This window comes from Falco cherrug, chromosome 5, assembly GCF_023634085.1.
Source record: "Falco cherrug isolate bFalChe1 chromosome 5, bFalChe1.pri, whole genome shotgun sequence".
NCBI classification, from domain to species: Eukaryota; Metazoa; Chordata; class Aves; order Falconiformes; family Falconidae; genus Falco; species Falco cherrug.
Genome location: NC_073701.1, coordinates 75,923,596 through 75,948,858, shown reverse-complemented (window position 1 = coordinate 75,948,858; position 25,263 = coordinate 75,923,596). Strand labels below are relative to the sequence as shown.

At 40.1% G+C, this 25,263-nt stretch overlaps 1 protein-coding gene across 1 annotated transcript in view; it reads left to right on the top strand.

Moving 5' to 3' along the window:
* RELN (reelin) overlaps positions 1–25,263 on the top strand; it is a 297,990-nt gene that overhangs the window by 226,720 nt on the left and 46,007 nt on the right. Inside the window, 16 exon segments of the mRNA XM_055711198.1 lie at positions 54–225; positions 604–804; positions 3,001–3,236; positions 5,537–5,694; positions 6,612–6,819; positions 12,360–12,436; positions 13,970–14,100; positions 14,102–14,129; positions 16,099–16,287; positions 16,513–16,786; positions 18,201–18,341; positions 18,437–18,614; positions 20,089–20,173; positions 22,766–22,948; positions 24,173–24,344; positions 24,423–24,525. Of these exon segments, the coding sequence (XP_055567173.1) occupies positions 54–225; positions 604–804; positions 3,001–3,236; positions 5,537–5,694; positions 6,612–6,819; positions 12,360–12,436; positions 13,970–14,100; positions 14,102–14,129; positions 16,099–16,287; positions 16,513–16,786; positions 18,201–18,341; positions 18,437–18,614; positions 20,089–20,173; positions 22,766–22,948; positions 24,173–24,344; positions 24,423–24,525 (2,536 nt within the window).

Sequence of the window (25,263 nt, the reverse complement as noted above, 5' to 3'; positions counted from 1 at the left end):
CATCTCTCTACAAACTGTGTTCACTGAAGTTCTGCTGAATTTCTGTTTTTCAGGTTTGTCTATCTTGAGCTGCCAGCTGCAGCCAAGACACCTTGCACCAGGTTTCGCTGGTGGCAGCCCGTGTTTTCAGGAGAAGGATATGATCAGTGGGCCATCGATGACATCATCATTTTGTCAGAGAAGCAGAAGCACATCATTCCCGTTGTTAATCCCACTTTACCCCAGGTAATAAGCAAGAGTAGGCTGTGGGCATCCACATGAAACAGGAACCATCCTCTCTGTTAGTAGACTTTTCTTTGATATAACTGTCTTTGAAAACATTTGGTGTATTTAAAGAAACAGCTCTAGTGTTCGCAGCTGTGTCTGTCTGTGTGAGAATAACCTGGGCCTTATCACAGAACCATCAGGCTCCTAATCTTTGTGACAGAGGATGTAATCATGTACCTCCTCAAAAAGTCAAGAAAGACATTTTAGAAATCACAATTTTTTGAAAATGACAGAAAATACAGATTGCAAAATATGAAAGCTGATCATTTTGGGAATTATTCTGGAGTCACACTTCAAGGTGATAGTATTTGTTGCTTTCCTTTTCATTTCTAACAGAACTTTTATGAAAAGCCAGCATTTGATTACCCTATGAACCAGCTGAGCGTATGGTTAATGTTGGCCAATGAAGGGATGACCAAAAATGAAAGTTTCTGCTCTGCCACCCCCTCTGCCATGCTCTTTGGTAAATCAGATGGAGACCGGTTTGCAGTGACTCGAGATTTAACTCTGAAGCCTGGATACGTTCTGCAGTTCAAGGTATTCCTTAAACAAAAATCCCTGCAGAATATCAGTAAAACTGCCTTTAGACAATACTTGCAAGATGTCAGTGGGGCCACAGTTCAAAAAAAGGTGATAAATTATACCACTGTGTAAAAAGATGTGAAGAGCACAAGTATGAATGCGTACAGCATAAAATATCATGCTGCTTTCTAGAAGGACAGCCAAAACCTTGGTGCAGGAGAGCTTTTACCCCTCTGGAGAAGTTTTAAAGCTTGTTCTTCAACACATTTCAGAAGTGGGCTGAAGTGACTGTCACTATATTTGAATCAGTACTAGGAAATGGTACTGCACTGTCAAGGGAAAAAAGGATTTATCCCATCTGGGGCTCTGTGACTACAAAAGCTGCCATGTAGTTTGTGTATATTTTTTTTATTTAAAACTATTTAAGGACTTACAAGCTGCTCTGTGCTCCAGTGTCGATTTTTCATATAATTTACTTTTATTGTGTCAACAAATATGGGCTCCAATTATCATTTTCTTTTTTAAACGGCTTACAAAAATTTCGGTGGTCTGACAGTACATCAGAATATGGGCTCCAAAGAGAGTATATTTGCTTTGACAAGCACTTGTTTCTGAACCCTAATCAAAATTTTATTGAGTTTATAATGAAATCCCATTGGTGAATTCTGGAGGTTGGTTGCAATGCAATTTTAATGAGCTCACCACAAATACATGGTCCTTACATAATTGGTGGATACAGACACTGAATAATTTACAAGTGGAATTATTAAAGAGATCAGATGTTTACAGGCAGCTTTTCAAATATAATTCCCACAGTTCTATAAATAGGAAAGTTAGTTAGAAATAATGGGATTTGTAAAATAATCTCATTTCATCTGAAAGTTATGCTAATGAAATGCTATACAAACTGAGGGATTGCAGTACAGTTTCTGAGTCAGTATTGCTTGTAGTTTAAACTGTCTAAAATCCAAAAATACTTCAATATATAAGTACCATTTAGCCTGGAAAAGATGCTATTTGCCTTTTTACCACTTGCCTCTACTTCAGTGACTAAGTCTCCATTTTGCAGGTTTGATGATCAACAGCATTTCAAAAATTGTTTAATCTAAAAAAGCAATACTTAAAAATATTTCATACACCTTTCATCACTGAAACACTTGGCAATGTAAATATACAAAATATATATTATATTTTAATTTATATTTATGTAACTTTATATATGTTTACAATATATATAAAATAAATATACAAAGCATAAACAACGTATCAGAGAACAGTGAGTTCTTCTTCATAAAGTCTATTATTGAAGGCCTGAATTTATACTCCTCTCTTTTTTGGAAAGCTTTTAAACTGGCCTGCACATAAATGTGTCAGTCCTATTTGCATGCTTTAATTTTAAACATATGGTTAAATGGTTTCCTAAGTTTGTCAAATTTCCATTTTAAATAGCTGCCTGGAATCATTTTGCATTGATAAACTCAAAGGCAGTAATTGCCAAAATTATTTCATTTTACATGAATGATTTTTGGTTTACATTTTACATTCTAAATGTAAATTAGGATTTCTCCAGTAGAATTTCTGCAATAAAATAATGAAAACTAATATTTTTCTGATAGCTTGAAAAATGAAACTGAAAACTTCAGCAGTTGATTTTTGTCTTGGTTACATTCTCATTTCACATTTTAGTATGCTTTTTTCTACTTCATGCAATTTTTTCATATTCTGGGGACCCAAACTGTAGCATCAACTCCCAGTCATCATTCCTGCGAGGCCAGTGACTAGGCTGTGGTCAGGGCTTGCAGCCCAAGGCAGGGGGGACCTGTGAGTCAAGCTGATCCTCTGGGCACATTGGGTGGACTGCAGATGGGACGGGTGTCCAAGGATACAGCTCTTCCCACTCCTGGGCATGTAGGTGCCTGCACAGAGTTTGCTGTTTGTGGCCTGCTATGCGCCAGGACATTTGAAAAGTTCTTTGCACATTTTGGTGTGCTGAACCCAGCAATTTTAATGAAGGGAATAATGGGAATTTTTACTGAGAAATGTCATATATGTGTAGGAAACAGACTCCAGGCATCACTGCCAGCACGGTTCAAAGCAAGTATTCAGAGCACTAAGCCTCCCAAACTGAAAAGTCAAAGGTGGTTTGCAGCCAATAAACCAATAACAGCACAGGTTTCTTCAGTTTTTATCTCATGTTCTGCTTTTTTGCAGCTGAACATTGGGTGCACCAACCAATACAGCAGCTCTGCTCCTGTTCTGCTTCAGTACTCACACGATGCTGGGCTGTTCTGGTCACTGGTGAAGGAAGGCTGCTACCCTGCATCTCCAGGCACAAAAGGATGCGAGGGAAGCTCCCGGGAGCTGAGCGAGCCAACTGTGTATCACACAGGAGACTTTGAGGACTGGACAAGAATTACTATTGTTATCCCCAGGTCACTTGCAGCCAGGTACTGTAAACCAGTGATGCCAGTGGTACCTGTGAATTACCTGCCTCTTTTTTGATGCTATGTTAGGAAAAAGTTGCAAGCTCTGAGTAAAAGTGGTGTTAAAAATCCAAAACAGGGAGAAGCCTTCTATTTTAAAGGTGTCAGAATGGTCTATAAAATTAAATTGCAAAGCAAGGAACCCAGAACATTTTAATTTGACATCAGTCTCTTCATTGTGGCGCTGTCTGTCTTTACACGTATCGGTTAGGTCAGAGGCACCATCAAGAGAGTGGTAAGTCATTTGAATCAAATAAGCCATTTGAACAGGATTAATTTTACAGTTACCACGGGGCAAAGAAACCCTAGAAGTGTATTTGAGCTACTGTGTAATGTGCTGTGTCATTGAAGGTGGCCATGACAGCCAAAGTCAAAGGAGGGAGGAATGACAGGTGTGCTCATCTGCGAGCACCATGTCAGCATCAGGTTAATACAGATGAGAAAACAGCAGACAGTGGGAGACGCAAATAAGCCTTGAAATCAGGAGACTTTTCTCAATCTTATTTGGATTTGGCTGAAGTTCCTCACTCCCCTTGTTTGCTGTCTTACGCCATCAGTAAACCACCCTGGTCTGATTTGCTGCCTGCACAGAGCACTGCCAGGGCAGCTGGCAGCCGGTCCCTGAGCCCCTGGCCATCACCCTGTTGCCTCCTGCCTCTCTCCCCTGGGCAGCTGCTCTAGTGCTGCCCCTGGGCTTCAGCCCCATCCTCCTGCTGCAGGCTTCTCATCCTCAAGCACAAATGTTGAGTATGCGGCACAGAGTGTGTGGCATACTGTGTAGCAGGGGAGCCAGTGCCTTTGCCGCAAGGAGTTGAAATAGCAGCATGTACCGTAACAAGTTTGTCTTTTCTTCAGTAATTAGCCAATAAAAGCAGGTGCCAAATTGCACAGATCTGACACCAGCTGATTTGATTTACCCAAAACAAGCAGTGCAGAATCAATAGCAGCAATCTGTTTGGCATTATGTTCAGTAATGTGATCAGGAATAAGAGGCTTATGCTAATACATTAAAAATGTAAGTATTGCAAGTACGATGAGGGTCTCGGCATGTTGGAAACTAAATTCATTGTGGGTCACTTTGGAAATCATGGTTCCTGGGTTATCCGGAGAGCATCCCATTTCGTCAGTTGGTACAGAGCACTAGCACAATGACCACCTACCTACCAAAACCCAGTGCACAGCAGAAAAAAAGCAAAAGGTTGATTATATTTTAGGCTGAGTAGCAAGGAGGATCGTAGTTAATCCATTGGATTGGCTATGAGATTTTAAATCTGTTCCCCTCTCTGGAGCTCCCATAGAATCATTCAGCTAAAAGTTAAAGACTGACAATTAATAATAAAAAAAATTTTTTTTCAACAAATTTCCTATGCAGCGGGTCACCTGGAGTAACTTAGTGTAGGCTCACCAAAGCCTCTGGAGCAGTTTCAGTTATACAAGTTAAGGATTAGATCACTCTTTTCCAGGAATTTCATGTTGTCATCCAAGAACAAAAACTTAGTATTTCTGTCCACATGTAGGACATCGGGGAAGTTTAGATTGGATATTAGGAAAAATTTCTTCACAGAAAGGGTGGTCAAGCATTGGAACAGTCTGCCCAGGGAGGTGGTGGAATCACCATCCCTGGAGGTATTTAAAAAACACATAGATGCAGTACTTAGGGACATGGTTTAGTGATGGACTTGACAATCCTGGGTTAACGCTTGGACTTGGTGATCTTAAAGGTCTTTTCCAACCTGAATGATGATATGATTCTATGTTATTTGCCATTATTTTCAGAAAGAGGATTATTTTTCTCATATCCAAATTATTTGAAAGTTTTTTACTCAAAATTACACAGTCCCATAACAAACTCTGCATCACTGCCATTACTGAGTTCCTTTCCTAAGTACTGTAAGAAATGGAATTCTGAGATTTTAATATGTAATTAGCAGTTCAAGTTGAACTGAGTAGTGAAAGGCATATTCGGACTCGCATGTAATCTTTCACTGCTGTTGATAAAACCATGTATCCATTCTTTGCATCACAATGGTGGATTGGGCCAGAGAAATAGAGGAAGTTAAAATACATTAAAAAAATCTGGAAAAAATATCATTAAGTAAAACTGCACAAAATGTAGGTTGTCAGAAATCTTTTCCAGGCATCCATTCACATCTTATTTGCAAATGGTTAATTTAGGAAAAGGTCCTTTTAATCTTAAACATGTAGCAGTAGATAGTGAAGCAGGCAATAGTAACACTGTGTCCTTCGCTGTTGTTTCTCTGCAGTAAGACTCGATTCCGCTGGATCCAGGAGAGCAGCTCCCACAAGAGTGTGCCTCCTTTTGGCTTAGACGGCGTTTACATTTCTGAGCCTTGCCCCAACTACTGCAATGGTCACGGGGACTGTGTCTCAGGGGTCTGCTTCTGTGACCTGGGCTACACAGGTAAGACAGCCCTTTTCAGGTGGGATTCCAGTAAGCATTGGCTGAGCTAAAGCTGTAAATTTAGCATCTTGTTTTTCCACTCCAGTATTCCATAAAAATATACAATGACATAAATTTCATGGGCTGCCAGCAAGAATCTTTTCATTTTGTTAAATAAAATTCAGCACAGGCAAAACAGAGCAGCTGAAGGCAGTGGACACTGGTGATATTTCTGGCAACCACAATCTTTGAACATCACCATCTGTATGAATGGGAAGGGACTAGCGATAAAAGAGAAAACAAAATAAAATGCTATAAACTAAAAAGTCTGCTTAAAAGCCTTTGGATCATCTTCAAAAGAATTGCTGCTGTTTTTGAGTCCCCTGGCCATCAGATGGCATGGTACCAGGAGGGAACATATGTTCTGACAGGCCCTTCTGCGGAAAATTCTGCTCACTTGTGGTTTCAGGGGCTTTTATGCTGAAATACAGAAAAAAAAAAACCTCAACAAAACCCAAAAAATACAGTTAAAAAAAACAGTGATTGACGCAACCAGTTGCACACTGTACTCTTTTTCAACCCTCTATACCAACAAAGCAACAAACTAACATCTTTTCTTCAATTTGTTTTAAAATGGAATAAAAGGTATTTTTCTGTTTATATAAAATGCCTTATCAACATAAAGTGTGGCTGCTTTTCACCTAGTGAAGTAAATGATCTTAGAGTTTAGAGGAAGAGGGCTTATTCTGCTTACAAAAATTTGTGAAGTGGGTTTAAAAAGGTACAATCCTATTGTCAGGGCATTTTCTTAGAAAAGCCTGGTACTTTCTCATATCTGGATGCAACAGAACCATCTGCCAACATACTGCATCTGACCTTTACTCTCTTCAGCACAGTTTCACCAAAGCGTCTCCCGTATTTTCTTTTTTTTCTTGAAGCATCGCACGGAACCTGTGTGTCTAACGTGCCTAATCACAGTGAGATGTTCGACAGGTTTGAGAGGAAGCTAAGCCCTCTCTGGTACAAGATAACAGGAGGTCAGGTTGGGACAGGCTGTGGAGTGCTCAGCGATGGAAGAGCTCTGTACTTCAATGGACCTGGCAAAAGGGAGGCAAGAACTGTTCCGCTGGACACCACAAATATCAGGTGAATCCTCAGTGCTGCTCCCAACAATTCTCTGTGTATTCATGTTGTCTCCTCTTCACTATTACAAGTGTAGATGTGAGAAGGTGGGAAATGTTTTTATGGTTTGCAACCTGTACAAGAAATCTTAAAGACAGAGAAATTACTTTTTTGTTCATTCTGGTGTACTATTACCTTTTCTTGAGAGAGAATACTTAGGTTAGAAACAGCTTAGGCTGGAATAGCGGCATAAAAAAAAATGAACTCTTTATCATCTGAGAAGATGGTTTGCATTGTATTCTAGATGGATGGGCAGAAGGCACAGTCTTAAGACTGCATAAGACATATGACTGCCCATAGCTGGACAGAAAAACTCCCTGACTGTGTTGGATTGCAGGCATGGCAATGGCATAGCAGTGAGCTGTTGTTTACTTGCCAGATGTGAATTAGTCCAATTATCAGAAGTAACAAAAAGGAATGTGAATTGTTTCTGTGTAGCCAAGAGGTTAACAAGCCTTCACCTCTCTCCCTGCTACCACAGAATCCCGCTCCACTGGTAGCAATTACCCTTTTTCTCTCAAATTGTCTAATTGATTCATGTAATCAAGATAACCAAAGGGCTGTTAATTATAACCATTATTTAGCCTGCAGTTTGCTACTGCTTTGTCCAGTCTCATGAGGGATCATGCACCTGAAACCTTGCCCACCCTACAATTATATCAGTTAGCTTAATAAAAGATATTTCTCCTGACAGAGGCTGCTCCAAGAGTAATGCCATGATTTGCTGCATTATTTAATTTGTGGGATCACTCAGCAAAGATTGGCCAGAAGTTACTGCTACCCTTCTCCAGCTCTGGCAAGTGGTGCTCCTCAGGGCAGTGTGGGTGCTGTGGGTTTGGGGACATCCTCAGCTGCTCTCCATCACTGAGCGGCACAGCACCAGCTGCCTTTCCTCTGCCCCCTGCATGTCTGATAAATATGTTGATTAATTATATAATCATGTAAACTACTTAATAATTAAATTCATTGTTTGACAAATACACTTTGGACACGTACATGTGTGCACTGGAACTCTGGGAAGATCTGAGCACTTCTGTTCCACCATCTTTTAAAATCTTGTGTTATTAATCCTGTGAGGCATAATATGGGAAGTAACCACATGATCTAGAAGTCTATATTCAAAGAGTATTTTTGACCTATTCCTTCTTTCCTGGAGAAATCTTTTTATAAAAGAAAAGGATTTTCTTTAGCTTTAAGATTACCTTGAAACCACTTTTAATGCCAGATATTCATATTTATAGCTTTCTATTTTTATAGTGTTTGAGCCATTCTAAAAGGCAGGAAAAGTTTTAAAATACTGAGCAATGCTCTTTCTTGACTTTTTAAATCTATCACTGCTGCTGTTTTGCACAAGAACATGGTCATCTGGTGTCTTATAACTGCCCCAAGAATGTAAATGGCCAAAGGGACACCTGGCAAGAGCAACCAAGACCCCTCTCCCAAGCAAGTGCTTACTGTGCGAACTGCTCTCCTGCTGTGACTGATCATTTTGTCAAAACAAATCAGCATTAAAATATTTTTATAAGCAGCACAGTGAGCAGTTTAAATTCCTTGAACAATTCAAGCTTGAAGCCACATCCCTGGGCTGTTTCCTAGAGAGAGCAAACACACTGGTCATCTCCACAAATAGGACTAACATAGATTTTTTGGTTTCTTGAGCCACATGTGTGCTCAAGGTGTAGTACCCACCCCATGCCACTTGACCAGAACCTGGACACCTTAGACTACAGCAATTACCCCAGGCTGTTATTATGTTCAAAAGAGAAAATAACTGCTTCAAAAGGGCAATGCAACTAACTCATCCTAAAATAGGGTCTAGCAAAGGCCAGTGCTTTGTCTTCTGGAAGTATGTATTTTTTTCATTAATTATAAGACAATCTGAGTTGGCCATGTAAAATGTAAATATTCAGCTTTGGCCACCTTGTTTAGAACAGGTGCACCCCACTTCAGTGTTTGAGACCATCTGTAACATTAACTGAGTCTTTTTTTGCTAGAAGCAAAGGCAGACTAAGTTTATGAGAGTACGAGGGGTTAACTGAAAGACCCATACCCTAAATTGAAAATAATTCCTCAGCATAGAAGTATTTTTTTGTTACTGGAGCTAAAATTGATGTCACTTGAAAGAGGAGATTAGACAGAAGCACTTTCCCATTTTGGTATTACTTTTTGCATTCACTAATGCCTTGCATAGAATTTGGTTATCTTATTAGGGGTCATCTTAGCCCCTGCAGAGTTATCTTTTATTTTGGGGGGCGGAACGGTGGGGGATTTTGGTGACTGAGTAAACAGCAGGAAAATATGCCTTAAAAGACATACCATTAGATATGTGGATTGAGGGTTGTGAATAGGGAGGCTGAAACTCCTGCAGTAGATTTTTAAGCTTCTTATTTTTCAGGTTAATAGTGTTTTCCCAGACCATTTTAGATCTTGTTTCATTAAATCAGGCATGAAAGAGCAAAAAATTGAAAAATATTGCAAGACATTACAGTTTTATTTTCATTCTGAATTCTTGCAGATCTACCTATGCATATTCCCTATCACCTTGTTTCAGCTACAGATTTTGAATATAAAGTGTAAATTTTATGTGAGGAATATAAAGAATTTTTGGGGTTTTTTGTAAGAAGTACAAAGACACTTTTCCCCTTCACCCATCTCTTCCCAGGGTCCATGGGGGCTCGGTGCTCCCAGTTCACTATGCTCCAAAGAGGTTGAGATTTGCCAGCCTGAGGTGCGTGGTGCCGCTCAGGGAAGCAGCCCAACAGGGCACCGGCAAACTCGGGTGTCATGCCAAGAGCATTTAAGACTAAAGCTTGCTGTCTGAAGCCAATGTTCGTAAACAAGGACTTGATGATTAGTGTATACATTAAGTGCTACCATAATCTTAGATTTGTTTGTCCTATGGTGTCCTTACTCATTTATATGGTTGACTACGTTTTTTTCACAGACATTAGGAGCATGTCCCATAGCACTAAGAGAACTGTAAGTGTCAAAATTCACTTCACCCAGACCATTTTTTGCCCTGCACTTCAGAGCCCCCCTGGAGTCTCTCCATCCCTTCCCTTTTGCATGGCCCGATGTGCCAAAGGCACCATTTCACCAGCAGTATTTCCATTCTTCTGACTGACAATAAGATACCTGGATGCATTTTGGTTACTGATGAGCTACTGCCTCCCGTTTTGATGGCCTGTCCCTTATGACACTCTTTACTATCTGTTCAGTGAGACCATTTGCACACAGTGCCTACCTGGCAGCTAGATAAAAACCAGGGAATATATGTATTTTTTTCCAAGTAATGACATCTGGCTTGTTAGCTGACTTGGCTCCCATCTGTGTTACAGACTCCCTTGCTAATGACTGTGCAACCATCCCAGAGAGGTGTTCTGGGTCAAACACAGATCAGATGGGCTGATTCACCCTTCTGCAGAAAGGGGATTTTTTTGTCTTTTGGTTTTGTTTTTTACTGGTCTTTACATTTGGCAAACATAAAACAGAATTTCATTGTAGGACTGTAAATCTTTCCACCTCTGAGACCGCTGTCTGGTGGTTTATTGCCTGAACTCAGAGCTGCAGCAGTCCTATTGTTATAGGACCTACCTGGCTAAATAGTGTGATACTGTGAGCCTGTCTGCTCTTGAGCTATCCATGGGGTTATATTATAAATGAGACTCATGAGTATATTCTGGCTTGTCCTAATCCCTACAGATATACGAAACATCTCAGACAGGAGATACCAATTTTGGTAACAGAACTGAAGTGTGACTGGATTTAGAATCCGAAGAGGATCATGACATTATGTATGTAGCAGTGGGTGAAGGAAACTGGAGTCCTGTCTGCATCATACTGGCTCTGACTGTAGTTCTGTGGCTAGTCTGTGATTTTATTGTCACTACAAATTAGGGCCAAATCCCTTAAAAGGAAAAGAGTTATCCTTGTGGGGAGTTATTGGAGTGACAAATCAAGCTTTGATTCTTCACACAGACACAAATTCACCTCAAAATCAGTATTTAAAATAAAGAGGTTATCTACAAGAAATAGAATGAATGAAGCCTAGTTTCCTGTAGTTTTGTGTTCTTTTTTTTGCCCACAACACCTGTTTGGCAATAACCCCACCTCACCCTGTGTGGTCCCTGAGGACACTGCCAGCACAAGGGACAAGCAAGTTGCTTCCCAAAAACATCACATCAGCAAGTACTCCAATAGTCGTAAGACAACAGGCAGGCATCATCCTAAGTCAAAAACTGGCTAGGAAACAAGAATGGCCTCACCAGCTTCCAGCATGTAAAAGCCCATCGTGGGGAGGAGTCCAGGTTCCCTGTCTGTTCAGGCACTGGTTTTGGTGTGCAATGCCAACAACCTGTGAAGAAGGCGTAGATCAGGGCACAATGGCATTCTCCACCATCTCAATGCTCGTTACATTAGTTATGACCTGATAAGACTCAGATGAATGTCGGAGACGTGCAATGAAATTTGGTGAGTGAGCAGCAGGACATGAATTGAAATTAGTTGCTGTTTCACATAACGCAGTAGTGCGCATCTAAGAGGAAGTGTAAGCTATTCTTAGTTTGACACCGCAGACACAGAGTCACAATTAAAAATATCTGTTCAGCAAGGATACCAGGGCATCGCTGCAGATTGGGGGAAAAATGTTTTGGAGCACAAGGATGAGTTAATTACTAATTCAAATATAGCTAAATAGGGATTTTCCAGGGTAATCCAAAGTCAATAAAATCAGCAACACTGTCTCAAAGGGATGTTGTGGCTTTAGAAGGGTTGCAAAAAATGGTTTTGGGAAAAATTGAGGACATGGGAAAACTTTCATGCAGAGAGACAGATGGAAATGTTGCTATGGCATACAGTAGAAAAGAAGAGAAAGTAGGAAAGTGGTAAAAGCGCTGGCTACAGGGAATGTTGCAAGAAAGGCACATAAGGAATATTTTTTCCCCTGTCTTGTGACACAAGAACAAGAGGATATTCAAAGAGATCAAAATATATAAGTTAAAAATCAAAGGCTTTACTTCACAAAGTGTCCCATGAATGCTTTTCACCGAAAATTGTTTGCATCAAGAATTTAAGGACCAAAAAGGGATTGGTCGTTTATTGAGGATATAATAATTTTGTTAAAACTCCAATACAGTATTTTAAAGCTTAAACAAATTTCTAGTTACAAGAGGCCAAGGTAAGATCTGATGTAAGGAACAGAGTTGCCTGCTTTGGAGATTTTGCACCATTGTGTGAAAGAAGGAACTGTGAAATTCTGCTGCTTGGTCCAACAATACATTTATTAGGCAAAGGATCAATAAACCACATCATCTTCTTCTGTCTTGGGTCCTCCACAGTTTACTATGGCCATGCTTGATTTCACTGGGAACATTACCTGGTCAATAAGCCTGGAATAATGACCTAACTGAAAATGCCACATTAGTTAAGAGAGGAGAGTTATCCTGACTGATCTTGTGCTATCAGAAGATAATTACACTTCTCTTCTGTCCTGATTTTTTTAACAGGCTAGTTCAATTTTATGTACAAATTGGAAGCAAGGCTGTTGGTAATTCCTGCAACAGACCAAGAGCCAGGAATGAAGGTAAAGCCCCTTTTCTTTATAATAAGTTTTTTGTATTTTGGGTCTTCTACAGTGTTTTTACCTTTTACTGCCTTTACAAAATCCAAAAAAAATCTTCTATTTTTAATGTAAATCAATTACATCTTCACTTTTCACAAGTGGTGCAGGAAACTATTTACTTTTGTTCCCCATTTTCATTTATACTTATTTCCACCAAATGTAATGGTGGTCTATCAGTAAGAGTAACTGCTGGAGATGTGAGGGTTTAAGAAAGACAACATTTACAAGATGAGGTGCAGTAGCTTTTATTATACTACTTGATAGTATTGGAAAGCAGCTAAATTTACAAGTACACAGGACTTTCTTCAGGTTTGAAATAAGAGGAATAAAATTCAAGTTCAGAATAAATTGGGCAACCTCCGTATCTGACCTGAAGAAGGGGTTTGTGCCTGAAAACTTGTTCAGCTTCTCAACTACACCAGTGGGTCTAATAAAAGATTGCCTTCCAACCCAAGTTCATGCATGGTTTACCTGAAATGCAAAATTATAAAGCTGCAGCTGCAAATGTATTTAGTCTAAAGACATTAATCTCTTGCAGCTGTCTCCTTTCTTATTTTACACACATGCTTCGAGTTATTGGGGGGCAAGGCGGGGGGGGGGGCTTATATTTGTGTTTGGGAAGGTTCAGCAGAGTTTTGGGAGCAGATTCCCCATGTAAAGTGATCTAGTTGCATGAAGACAGACCATTGGCATCTGGTAGATGAGAAGACGACGTTTTCCTCTCACTATGAATCATTTAACATCACTGGACTGTTTCCTGATGTATAGCATTTACATTGATAGTGACTCACAACTGTCATCTTTCAGCACAGATTATACTGAAGGTTTGATTCTCCTTTCATTTGCACCAGTATAAAGATACAAGAAAATCCATTATCTTTTAATATAGTCCAGTGTAAATGAGTTTTTAAGAGAAGAAATATATATAAGTAATTCTTTCTTATATTATCCCCTTTGATGAGCTCATAAGAGGCTACACAAATCTGCTGTGTCCTAGTATTTGCCATACTGTGTGTTAGATACAAAGTCTATCTCAAGTTATCTAAAATTTTTAAGGATGCTGTGAGCTTGCATAGGTAGCATGAGCATTGTGAACTACCTATACTGTGAGCCCAGCTATCAGAATTACAACTTAGTGTCCCACACAAACTGCAAGGATACCCGACAATACTGACTACATGAAGAAAGTCACATTATTCCTGTTGTTTCTGTGGTACAATCATTAGTTTTACGGAAGTTGTAAAAGATATGATCCTTTGAGTTTGCTGAAGACAGGCAAGATAACATGTGGCAGCTGGTGAGCCCACGTCACCTTTGCAGTAGGACTTTGTCCACAAAATGCTCCCGTACCATGAGATACCAAAAGGGCAGGGGAGATGCCAAAAGTGCCACATGCACTGGATGGGGGCTGGCAGCTCCTGAGTACAGGCTAAAGAGTTGCCCCCTTTTGCTCTGTACAGTCTGACTAACTGTTTTTCTTAATTTTAAATGTAGGTCTTGTTGTTCAATACACAAATGACAACGGGATCACCTGGCATTTGCTGCGAGAGCTGGACTTCATGTCATACCTGGAACCCCAGGTTGTTTCGATAGACTTACCTCGGGAGGCCAAAACCCCCGCCACCCGCTTTCCGCTGGTGGCAGCCACAGCACGGTAAGCAACTCCATCCTAAAAAATTCACCAAGCAGCTTTACACAGCCCACATTCCAATGCTTCTCAGTATGGACATGCTCTGCAGAAACCTCAGCTTACCAAAAGTACAGTACGGTGAACAGCTGGGTGCTGTAAGAGCGTATTTAGGCTCTCCTCAGTCACTGCAGATGTGATTTGCTTTTATAGCACCGAGTGGAATAGTGGGCTTAAGAGTAGAATTGTTTAAGAGCCAAGTTTAAACCAAAGATGCTGAGAGGGGAGGAGAAAAGAATATTACACAGTAAAGCCTAAATAAGATTAGAGGATTTACCTGAGTATAGAGTGACCTGGGATGTCAAATGGCTTACACATTCTATCTCATTTTTTCTCTGTTTTGGAAGAGGAGGCATAACTTGGCCTTGAATCTGCCTACCTGGTGGCTTCCATCTCACTATTTTGATATCTCCACACTCCAAAACAGGACCCCCATCCCCTGCCATTTCTGATGTCCCAGTGTCCTGCTCCCCTGCCTTCTGCTGCACCTGCAAAGCCCCTTCAGCCACTTCCCACTTCCTCAGCTGAAAGTAAAACCCTGACGCTGACTGATACCTAAAGCCGCTGTGAGAGCTCCCACCTTGCATGGGGGCACGTTACCACTATTAAAAATGTCCTGATTAAGTGTCTTGCCTTTGTGCAAGGCAGCAGCTCCTGGATTCCTGCATGAAATATAAGGTGATATAGCAAATATAGCAAAGTACATTTTAACAGCAATTCCCTGGGTAGAAAAGCACACAGCTTACATTCAGGTAATTACGGTATGCAGCATCTTTGATACCATTTATCATTTTGATGGCTGTTTCTTATTCGTACACTTTCTTACAATGTATATGCTGGAGTTAATTGTCCTCACTAAGCAAAAGAGTAGACAAAGCAAGAAGGATGTGATTTAGCTAAGATGCCAGCTCATTTGGGAAAACTGATGAGCAGCAGCTGCTGCACCACAGACCATCATTCTGCCACAATCATCTGCACTGGTGACTGGTGCAATACCAGACTGGTTGCTCCCTACCTGTGTCCTGCCCCATGGCCGCTTGCTCTTGGGGCACCTGGATGACCTCTGTCCCTGCTGAGAGTGTTCACTCTAAGGCTACCCAATGGCAGTCCTGTGGCTCCCGGTAAGAGGGAGAGTTTATAACTGGAGGTTGAAATACCACTTTCCATACCAGCACCCGTAGGTGACAGCCACTCCTCATTACGGATATTAGCTCCTTCATAGATTGTTTTCATCTACCATAACTCAATGCAGAGCGGCCCTATCAGCCATGACCCACATTCCTCATAGTAGCAAGACAAAAGCCCTGGCACATCACTATGAGCTCACAATTTATTGTCAAGACTTTACCTCTCCTGTGAGGGCAGTGACTACAGTATGATGGCATTTTCAACATGCCAGTAGAAAGCTGAATTGAAATGAAGGAGAAATGTCTGAAGATGATATTGAACTGAGATGCCTGTAGGCTGCAAAGCAATACAAGAGAGTTTTACAGGAAGGAGAAGGTGAAGAGCACTTCTGTGATTATCATTATATCAACAGCCTTCAGCATTTCCCTTTGTCTACTATCCTCTTCCATACAAAAGGTACTTTGGGAACTAGAGAGATGTTTTTCTGATTTAGCTATGGGAAATGGCAGGAAGGTTGTAACCCATGAAATGAAAATCCCCAAAGAGGGACTCGGGGAGTATCTCATTCAAATACAGGGAGAGCATACTATGATGAAGGCACTGAAGCTTGAGAAACGAAAAAAATACCTGTGTTTATCTAAAGCAGAAACACACTTTAGAGTCCAGGTTCATCCTTGAGCAATGTTTTAGTCTTGTTCAACAGTGCTCATCTACATGACCGAGCACTGCTCACTGGGTGAACGCAGCGTACGGACATAAAAAATAACGTACAAGGATTCCACTAAACTGTCCGTTCTGCTTTTTATAGGGAAGCATTCGGCTCAGTGGGCTTTGGACGATGTCCTAATAGGTATGAATGACAGCTCTCAGACTGGTTTCCAGGATAAATTTGATGGAACTGTGGATTTACAAGCAAGCTGGTACAGAATACAAGGAGGTCAAGTAGACATCGACTGCCTGTCTATGGATACAGCTCTGATGTTCAATGAAAACATTGGTATGTGTCACCAAACATTACTACATTTGTATGAGTCTATTTTATAAATCAGTTATGGGTCAAGTTTTTACAAGATGGGAGGTATAGATAAATTCAGGTATATAGTAATATGCAGGGAAAAGAAGAAGGAAAATAGTTAAAATACAGATAATTAATTTGAATGACAGTACTGAAAGCATAAGTGTAAGTTATACCTTTTTTAATTGATTTTCTCTCTTTCCTTAGGAAAACCTCGTTATGCTGAGACTTGGGACTTCCATGTATCAGCCTCTTCTTTCTTGCAGTTTGAGCTGAGCATGGGTTGCAGCAAGCCATACAGCAATTCCCATAGCATTCACTTGCAGTATTCTTTAAACAATGGGAGAGACTGGCACCTGGTGACAGAGGAGTGTGTCCCTCCAACCATCGGCTGTCAGCACTACACTGAGAGCTCCATCTACACTTCAGAAAGATTCCAAAACTGGAAGAGAATTACGGTCTATCTCCCACCCCCAACCAAGTGAGCACTGCTTTTCTGGCTGTTTAGCATGATAAAGATTTTGCTGATCTAATTTGAGCAAACATCTCTCAGCTTGGGAATTTTCTGCATGTCTTTTAAATTATTAAATGTGTGTTGTCACGCCATCAGAATTTTAAATTTCACTTCAAAACACTTCATCAGATATAATGTGAACTGCAGGAACTTAAGGAAGTAACAACTTTGAATGAGTGAATTCTTAAGCCTTGCCTATAATCTATGATGGCAAGAACAGGAACGCTAAACCAAGCTTTTCTAACATTTACCCAGTAAGAAGCAAAAATTAATGCCCTGACCCATCCTTTCATATAAAATTATTTTCTATGATTGCATCTAACTTGTCACCCAACATTTAGGCATGTTAGTCATGGCATTCAGCAAGTCAAAACACATGTTACTAGATGTGTCACCTCCACCCTTTTGACCAGGAGGAGAGTTCTGCCTGCCTCATAGTGTTATCACATGGTTGTAAATGGATGTGGCAGATGTGCTGGCATCTGTTTCTGAATAAAACCATGCTCTAGTTTAGAAATAACAGAAGATTATGATATTGCTTACCATTATTCTGGATAGTTCTGTAATTCTTCAAAGCGCCCTACACATTACCTCTGTAAATTTCACCAGTCAGAAAATATGGTGGTAAAAATGGACACACAGTAGATGAACTGGGACAGGGGTTCACATCTTGGTTTCTAATTCCGTAGTATCCTCCAAAGGACCATACATCTTCTTCCAAAGAATCTTCCTCACAAATACAATGATATCCTGATCCTATCAAAGTCTGAGGGCAATCCTCTGTGTGCTGTCCACAACACATTTCCTGCCTGAACAAATGGAAGATGATCTAACCCACAGCATTGTGATAGATTATTTTTTTCCAGAATACTTTCCTCATCTGAGGATTACAAGGCAGTCAGCAAACACAGCAGTGTGTATGCATGTGCATGTTTGTACATATATATTCATACATTGTTATGTGTGTATATGTGTAATCATTGTTTTTTCTTTACACAACACTTAGTATAAATTAACTTTCCTTCTTACTTTATTGAAGCAATTATATTCTTTTAGCTCTTAGCAACACATGGAGCTGTCAAATGCTAATGTAGCCAATAGTTTCTGCTCAACCACTTTGTTGACTGGCAAGAGTTGCAGCAATGTTCATTCTTGGTTTTCACGTACGGCACCTTCCTTTAGAGTCTGCTGGAATTTTGCCTAAAAACTAACCTGAGAAATTGAAACTTCCAGTTTCAACTGGAATCTTTTCCAAATACTGGGAGTCATGCTTATTAATATGCTTTTCCTCTCCTGAAGTCTATGAGATTTTCTTTACTATTTAGCACTTTGTGGAGCAGACATTCTGGATCCTGAAATACATGCGCTCTTTTTTTTCTAGCTCCCCCAGAACACGGTTCAGATGGATTCAGTACAACTATGCTTCTGGTGTTGATTCTTGGGCTATTGATAATGTGGTCCTGGCTACAGGGTGCCCTTGGATGTGCTCAGGCCATGGCATCTGTGATGCAGGTCACTGTGTGTAAGTAGCAACCTGCTTAACCTGCTTCATAGAAAGTATGTTATGTTTTATTTAGGCCAGATGGATAACACCTTTTCCTTCCAATTTGTTGCTAGGTGTGACAGAGGCTTTGGTGGTCCGTACTGTGTCCCTGTCATTCCTCTGCCGTCTGTACTGAAGGATGATTTCAATGGTAACTTGCATCCAGACCTTTGGCCTGAGGTCTATGGTGCTGAGAGGGGAAACCTGAATGGTGACACCATCAAGTCTGGAACAGCTCTCATTTTTAAAGGGGTCAGACATTATTTACATTGACAAAATGAATAAAACCCAGTAGAGTTAAGAACAGAAAGTAATTTTTTTGTTGTTTCCCCACATATGTTCATATCAGTCTTTAGGCTAGAATTTGAAATTTTAATTTTTCTTGTCTTTTCCTGCCCTGCTTATGCACCATGTTTGTCACAGTTGTTTTCTTATGAAAACATGGGTTTCATCTGTTTGTTGGCTATTGCTTTCATTTGTGGTATAAATTCCTCCTTAACCACCAAAGGAAAAGAAAGAAATTTTGTTGCTGAAATTCTTGAGGCCAGGTGAGTGATTTGGAAATATGATACACATTACAATCAGTTGGGTTTACATCTTGAAATCCCCTATCTTTTGAGTATTTTGAATAATGCAAATTAGTCAGCACTGTCGTCTATGTAATCAATGTTTATGTAGTTAGCCTGTGTTTTACTTAAATCTATCATTTTTGAAGTTTTCTAGCTCTTTAAGGATTTTTTTTGTTAATTACAGGTTTTAAAAGGCCAGGAAATATCCTATTTTCTGAACTTCTCAGTTCTTCAACAAAACACATAATAGAAATACTATTGTTCACATAAGCACACAAATTTTAAGCTCACACAGGAGTCTTCACTTGACACTGTGAATGCAGGTACCCCAAAAAAGCAAAGTTTAATAACGTTTGGTGTAGAAATTAATTCTTTGAATTCTTTAGAAATATTTCCTTGCAAAACCTTGACTCCAGTTCAACCTCTTTAAATCATTTAAATCACAAATTACAGGATGTGAATTGTCTGAAACTTGGATTGGTTGTTCCTGCATGTTGTTCCCCTAGGGGGAATGGGTCTGAGAAAGAGGGAAGCTCTGAGAGATGGTTTGCCAGATCTCTGTAGAATGGGTACTGGCTCTGGCCCCCGGATCCACACAGCATTGATGTCCGAAGATGGACAGGACCTTAGGGGTCACTATGGAGTTTGCTCTCTGCTCCCTTTCCTTACTGCTTTAAGTCAAGAGGTTGCCCCAGAAGACTATTTTTGTATGAAATATTTTTTGAGGCACAGAAAAAAGCTCCTAGAGAGGAATCTTCCTGCCTGGAAATTAGGGTGCTTGGCTACTATACATTTTGCTAAAAAAATTAGTATACTAGCTTGGACTCAATGTCTGAGTAAGTCAGTGCTTGCAGATCAGATCGTATCTCTATGGTTCACAGCATGAACTGAATGAGCTGTATCTGTGGCTGTAACTGATCATGCAGCTGTGCCTGTGGCAGTGACACAAACCCATATCTAGCCCTTTCTATTGTCATGGCTCACTTTGCCAAGGCTATTGCTGTCCCCATTTTCTACATGGAAGAAGCTGTGGGACAGAGAACTACCTCTCTCACTGCCGCTAGCAGTCAGTAACAGACAACATCCAGACAATACAAGCTGCAGAGCATCTTCAGTGGTGGGAACTGAGACTCACACTATCTATTCTGTATTTGCAGGAAGGACTGAGAATGCTTGTTTCGAGAGATCTAGATTGCACTAATACTGTGTACATCCAGTTTTCATTTAAATTCATTGCAAAAGGTAAGATCACTGTTGATTTCCTATTACTTCTCTAGCTTTATTCATACATAGTAGCATCATGGAGAAGAATATGGGTTTACATTTTCAGCTTCAGCGTACATGATCACTGGTTTATGGTAGATAATCCAGGAACTTGTTTGAGATTGTACATCATCCCTACCTTGCTACCAGCCTACGTGGCCGTCTGTGCCGTTCCTGAGAAAAACATAAACCGGTAATATAAAAACCAGCACAGCTAGTAAAGTCTTTGAGCAGAAAAGAAACAAAATAACTCAACATTTTTTGAGAGATTTTGCAGTATGTTGGGGGAAAATTGATTTATCAGTTTTTTAAGTCATAAAATTTTGTCTATAGTAGACCACTTAGGGAACTGATAAGAAACTACCAGGTTTTTCATTTTCAAGCTTCAGTCCACTGCATTAAAAGGTCTTACCATCTGACTTCCTTGTAGGTATCTTAGAGATGACTAAAACTTCGTAATTCTGTTCAATTGTATATGAAGAATAGTCAGACCTGCCAAGCCAAGTTTATACATTGGTGTAATAAGCTTGAGACAGTTTTTCTAATACAAGTATTAGAAATGCCAATGATTCGGTCCTACCCTACTCCAAGCCCCTGCCATCCCTGGCTTTGCAAAATAATTTTATCCAAGTCAGGAGTAACATGGTGGAGAACAACTACCCTGGCTGAGGGCTTTCAGTTGTTTTTCCCAGTATTGCCTGTAGAACTGGCACTTCCAAGCTGAACTCTCAACATGCAAAAACTCCTCTCCCTTTGATGGAAGATGGAAGATGTTCATAGCTTCTGGGACTGGACCCTAACTGACTCACCATTTGCCAAAGGACAGCATGAAAAGAGTTTTGAACTGCCTCTTTCTTTCTAAGTAAATTTCTTAGCCAAATCACTGTATGGGCAAGTAAAAATGTAGCTCTTTCTGAATTAAGTTTGATTCACTTGAATAGACATTTAATCATATATATTTGGCTATTTATTACTATTAAGTACTTTATCGAAAAGAGATAAACCAGTAACAGCCAAAACCATAACATAACATGCCCCAAAATAACGATGTGCCAAATACTTCAGTTTTAAAAGCAAAATCTTTCTGAAAACTTCTTTTACAAGACTCTGACTTGGAAATATTTCTACATATGATCCTTGCCAAAATATTTAAAAATACAATGAGTAAAAATATCATCCTGAAAGGGAGGAATAGCCGAAGGCTCAAGGCTGGATTTTGACACTTGACCCACAAGAGGTAAAGCAATGAAACTCCATGAGAAATCTTTTCTCATTAAATCCATATGGCTTGCTAGGCTTAGGCCTGGATCCAGGACTTAGTCCCAACAAACTCCCTAATGTTGAATGCAAATTAATATAGCTGGGCATATCTCTCAACTGTAAGAGTTAACAGCATGTGTTGTTTAGTGTTGATCACCACAGGTAAGGCAAAATCAGCTCCTGTCTCCTTCCTGCTCTGTTCTACACATGGCCATTGAAGAGAGACTTTGCACTGAAGCAGAGTAGAGCAGGAGTGTGCACATCAGTCATTTTGGCTTCAGCAAATTTGGTTAATTTAAGAACAGAACATGGGAGAAACTTGCACAGTAATGCAGTGAGGCAGGGATGAAAAACCTGTTCCTTAGTCCTTTTCTGCTGCTAGTTCCTGTCCTTGGACTGAGTTTTTGGGGATGTGCCATCACTATGCCACACTATGAAGGGAGTGGATAGTGTAAATTTGTCCAAGTGAGAACTCAGCTTGGAGATACTGTCGCTCAGATGTTGATGTTCTTGGTCAGCAAGTCAGGCATGGGCCAAATAGACACTGAGGACTGAGCTTGTGCAGGATAACCACACCAAGTGCTGGGCTTTAATCAGCATATGTTAATAGCAAGGGCTGTAAAGAGTCTTTATTGACTCTAGAAAGCTTTAAGTAAAAAAGGAAGAACTGGTAGTCAGAAAATGCAAATTTTACTCTCACTTCCACCACTGATTTTTAGGCCCGCTTAAAGCACAGAATATTGCTGCTGTTGTTGTTAAAACATGCTAATAAAGATCCTCAGTGCTTTCCATCAATTATATGATTTCTGGGCATGAATATGCCCATATCAGTGCCTGCAGTCAGAGCCGTGGACTATAAATTGTGAGGATAAGGGCTGTGTCTTTATCTGTCGGTGCTACAGATGGTGATAATGTCTGGTACCTGGGAAAAACAAGCAAATAAATATTGAACTACTGAAAAATGTCTGTGGTAGAAGGAGCTGGTTTGTTCTAATCTAGAATATTATAATAGTGAGATAGTTTCTAATCTAAGTAATTAACTGTGACCATACATATAATGAACAGCAATGTAAATTTAGCCCCTAATTCATTAGCATTTTGCAGACAGGCAAGCAAGGGAAAGTGCAGGAAGACGTATGTGTACAATCCACCTATAACATCTCAATAGCTTAAGTTGTTGATAAAGGAAGCCCATGATCTGTAATAGATGTCACAGTAACCTAACTGCATTTACACTTGAAGAAGTATTTTTGAGCTAGTGCTTTTAAAAACTGGATTATAATGAACATAAATGCATGTCCTCTGCTTCAGGCACGCCCGAGAGGTCTCATTCCATCCTGCTGCAATATTCTGTCAACAGTGGCATCACTTGGCACCTGATAGATGAGTTTTACTTCACACAGACTACAGACGTCCTCTTTATTAACGTTCCTCTGCCCTATGCAGCCCAAAGCAATGCAACACGGTTCAGGCTTTGGCAACCTTACAACAACGGTAAGGAAGAGACACCCACGGGACTCCAGGTCCACACTTGCACAGCTCAGCATCTGTAGGAGGGTAGATTTTTAAACTCAACAATAATAGAGACTCTTAAATCACGTTTTCTTATAATTTAACTCCTTCAATTAAAATTATCACAGAATCATGTTTACTGTTCTTATAAAGCTGCTGTATGCTTTAAAGTGAAAGTACCTTAACCTGATACTCCTTGACTGTGTGCAGAAGACTATTTGGTCCTGGGGGGATGGGGAGGTCAAGCAACACAGATAAAGTTAACTTCACTCAGGTTCTTATTATTTTTAATGGACCTGATTCTCATTTACACTGAGGGCCCATTAGAATGTTCCAATTATACAAAAACATCCCAAGTGCAAATGGGAGCTGGGCCTACCTTGCTCGGAATTAACTAGGCATTAAAAACCCATTTAGACAGAGTATGTAGTGAGCAGTTAATCTTTTGATTAAATTGTAAAGGACTGTAGAAAACCACAAGAGGAATGCAGCTCATTCTTCCTGATTGTAGGAGATGTGCCAGCTGAAGAAAGCTCTCCTCTGCTATCAGTTACTCTGAGCACATCTCTTAGCAGAAGCTGACATTAAGGGCTCTAAAGAATTCCAGCAATCGTTTAGACACAGTAATACAGCAACAATTTATTCCATGCAGGCAAATGCCTAGCACATCTCTAACAAAAAAAGCAAACTTAAATCTGGTCCTAAGAATCCAGTCCCACTTCATTCTTCTGGTGGGTTCTGCCTAAAACTAAGCTTTTCTTGCACACATTATCCTTAAGTACAAATCTTATTTAAAAGAAGCCTTTTAACTTTCTCTGATCAACACAAAGGCTTTTAGATAGATTTAAAAAAAAAAACAAACAACAAAACAAAACAAAAAAAAAACCAGTTGCACAAAAGATCTGGCAATCTAATCCTTCCTGTCCAGTTTGAAAGCACTAATTTTACAACATATTTGAATTTATAATCCATTGGAGAGAAGTCAATCAGAATTTCCTTCTCTGTCAAAGAGCCCTTGCCAGGCAAACACAAGCTGCTGAGTCCAAGGAAAAAGGTGCAGAATGAAATCAGCCTTTCAGGCTGCTTGGGCTCTACAGCAACCACTCACTCATTTAGATGATTCTTAATCAAAACGAAGATACTGACGCTAGTGTAGTATAATAGTGGTATTAGGTCTTAACAGGAATGTTCCCCTTTTCTTTGTAGGCAAAAAAGAAGAAATCTGGATTATTGATGACTTAATTATAGATGGAAATAACTTAAAGAATCCCATGATCCTTTTGGATACATTTGACTTCGGTCCCAAAGAGGACAACTGGTTTTTCTACCCTGGTGGAAACATAGGGCTTTATTGCCCATATTCATCTAAAGGAGCTCCGTAAGCACCTCTCAGCAATAAATTAGAAAGAACTGTGGAATAAACTGAGTCTAAAGTGTTCCTTTCCTTTTTTTACAGGGAAGAAGATTCAGCTATGGTATTTGTTTCAAATGAAGTTGGAGAGCACTCCATTACAACAAGGGACCTGAGTGTAAATGAAAACACTATAATCCAGTTTGAGGTACTTGTCCTCAGAAAGTTATTTTGCCTTTTGCTTAGAGAGTTCTCTTCTTCCAGGTTCTGCTCTTTGGTGTATTTGCCCAGCTGTTATGATTGCCAAGTGCAGAAGCCTGTCTAATTTCTCCTGTAATTGCTTTGATATTACTTTCCCTCATGTGTGTATATCATGACACTTTTAACACAGATAAGGGAAATTTCTGCCTCAAACTCTTCTAATTTTATGCCGAAGTTACTACTTTGTCCATGCCTGTATACTTGCACTGATAGCATTAAAGTCCATGACCTGGGAGTTGGAGAGTCATCACTGGCAGAGAAGATGATGAGCAAAATATAATGAGGGTCCAGATTGCCACTTCACAGCCTGCTCAGGATAAGTGTGCAGCACTTCCATAAGGTGACCCGGTGGAGAGCTACGACTTCATCCGTGACACTAGAAATTAATTTTTCCTACCTGCTGGCTTAACTGCACTGCTGTACTTTCTCAGAGAGCCAAGGCTCTGCTTTCCTTTTGCTTCTGCCCATGCTTTCATAGACACTCTAGAAGAAGCTGTTTTTTGGCCATGATGGCCTGAATTCATCCCATCTTAGTGAGTTATCCAAAGCTCATGAATAAAGAGCATGCTTTTTTGGTTTTCATATAGTCAATGGAAATGGGTACCGCAATGACAACACGTAGTCTAAACTAAACTGTGTTTCTGGTTTATCCTAAAATCTAAATAGTGCACTGGCTAGGGCAGAT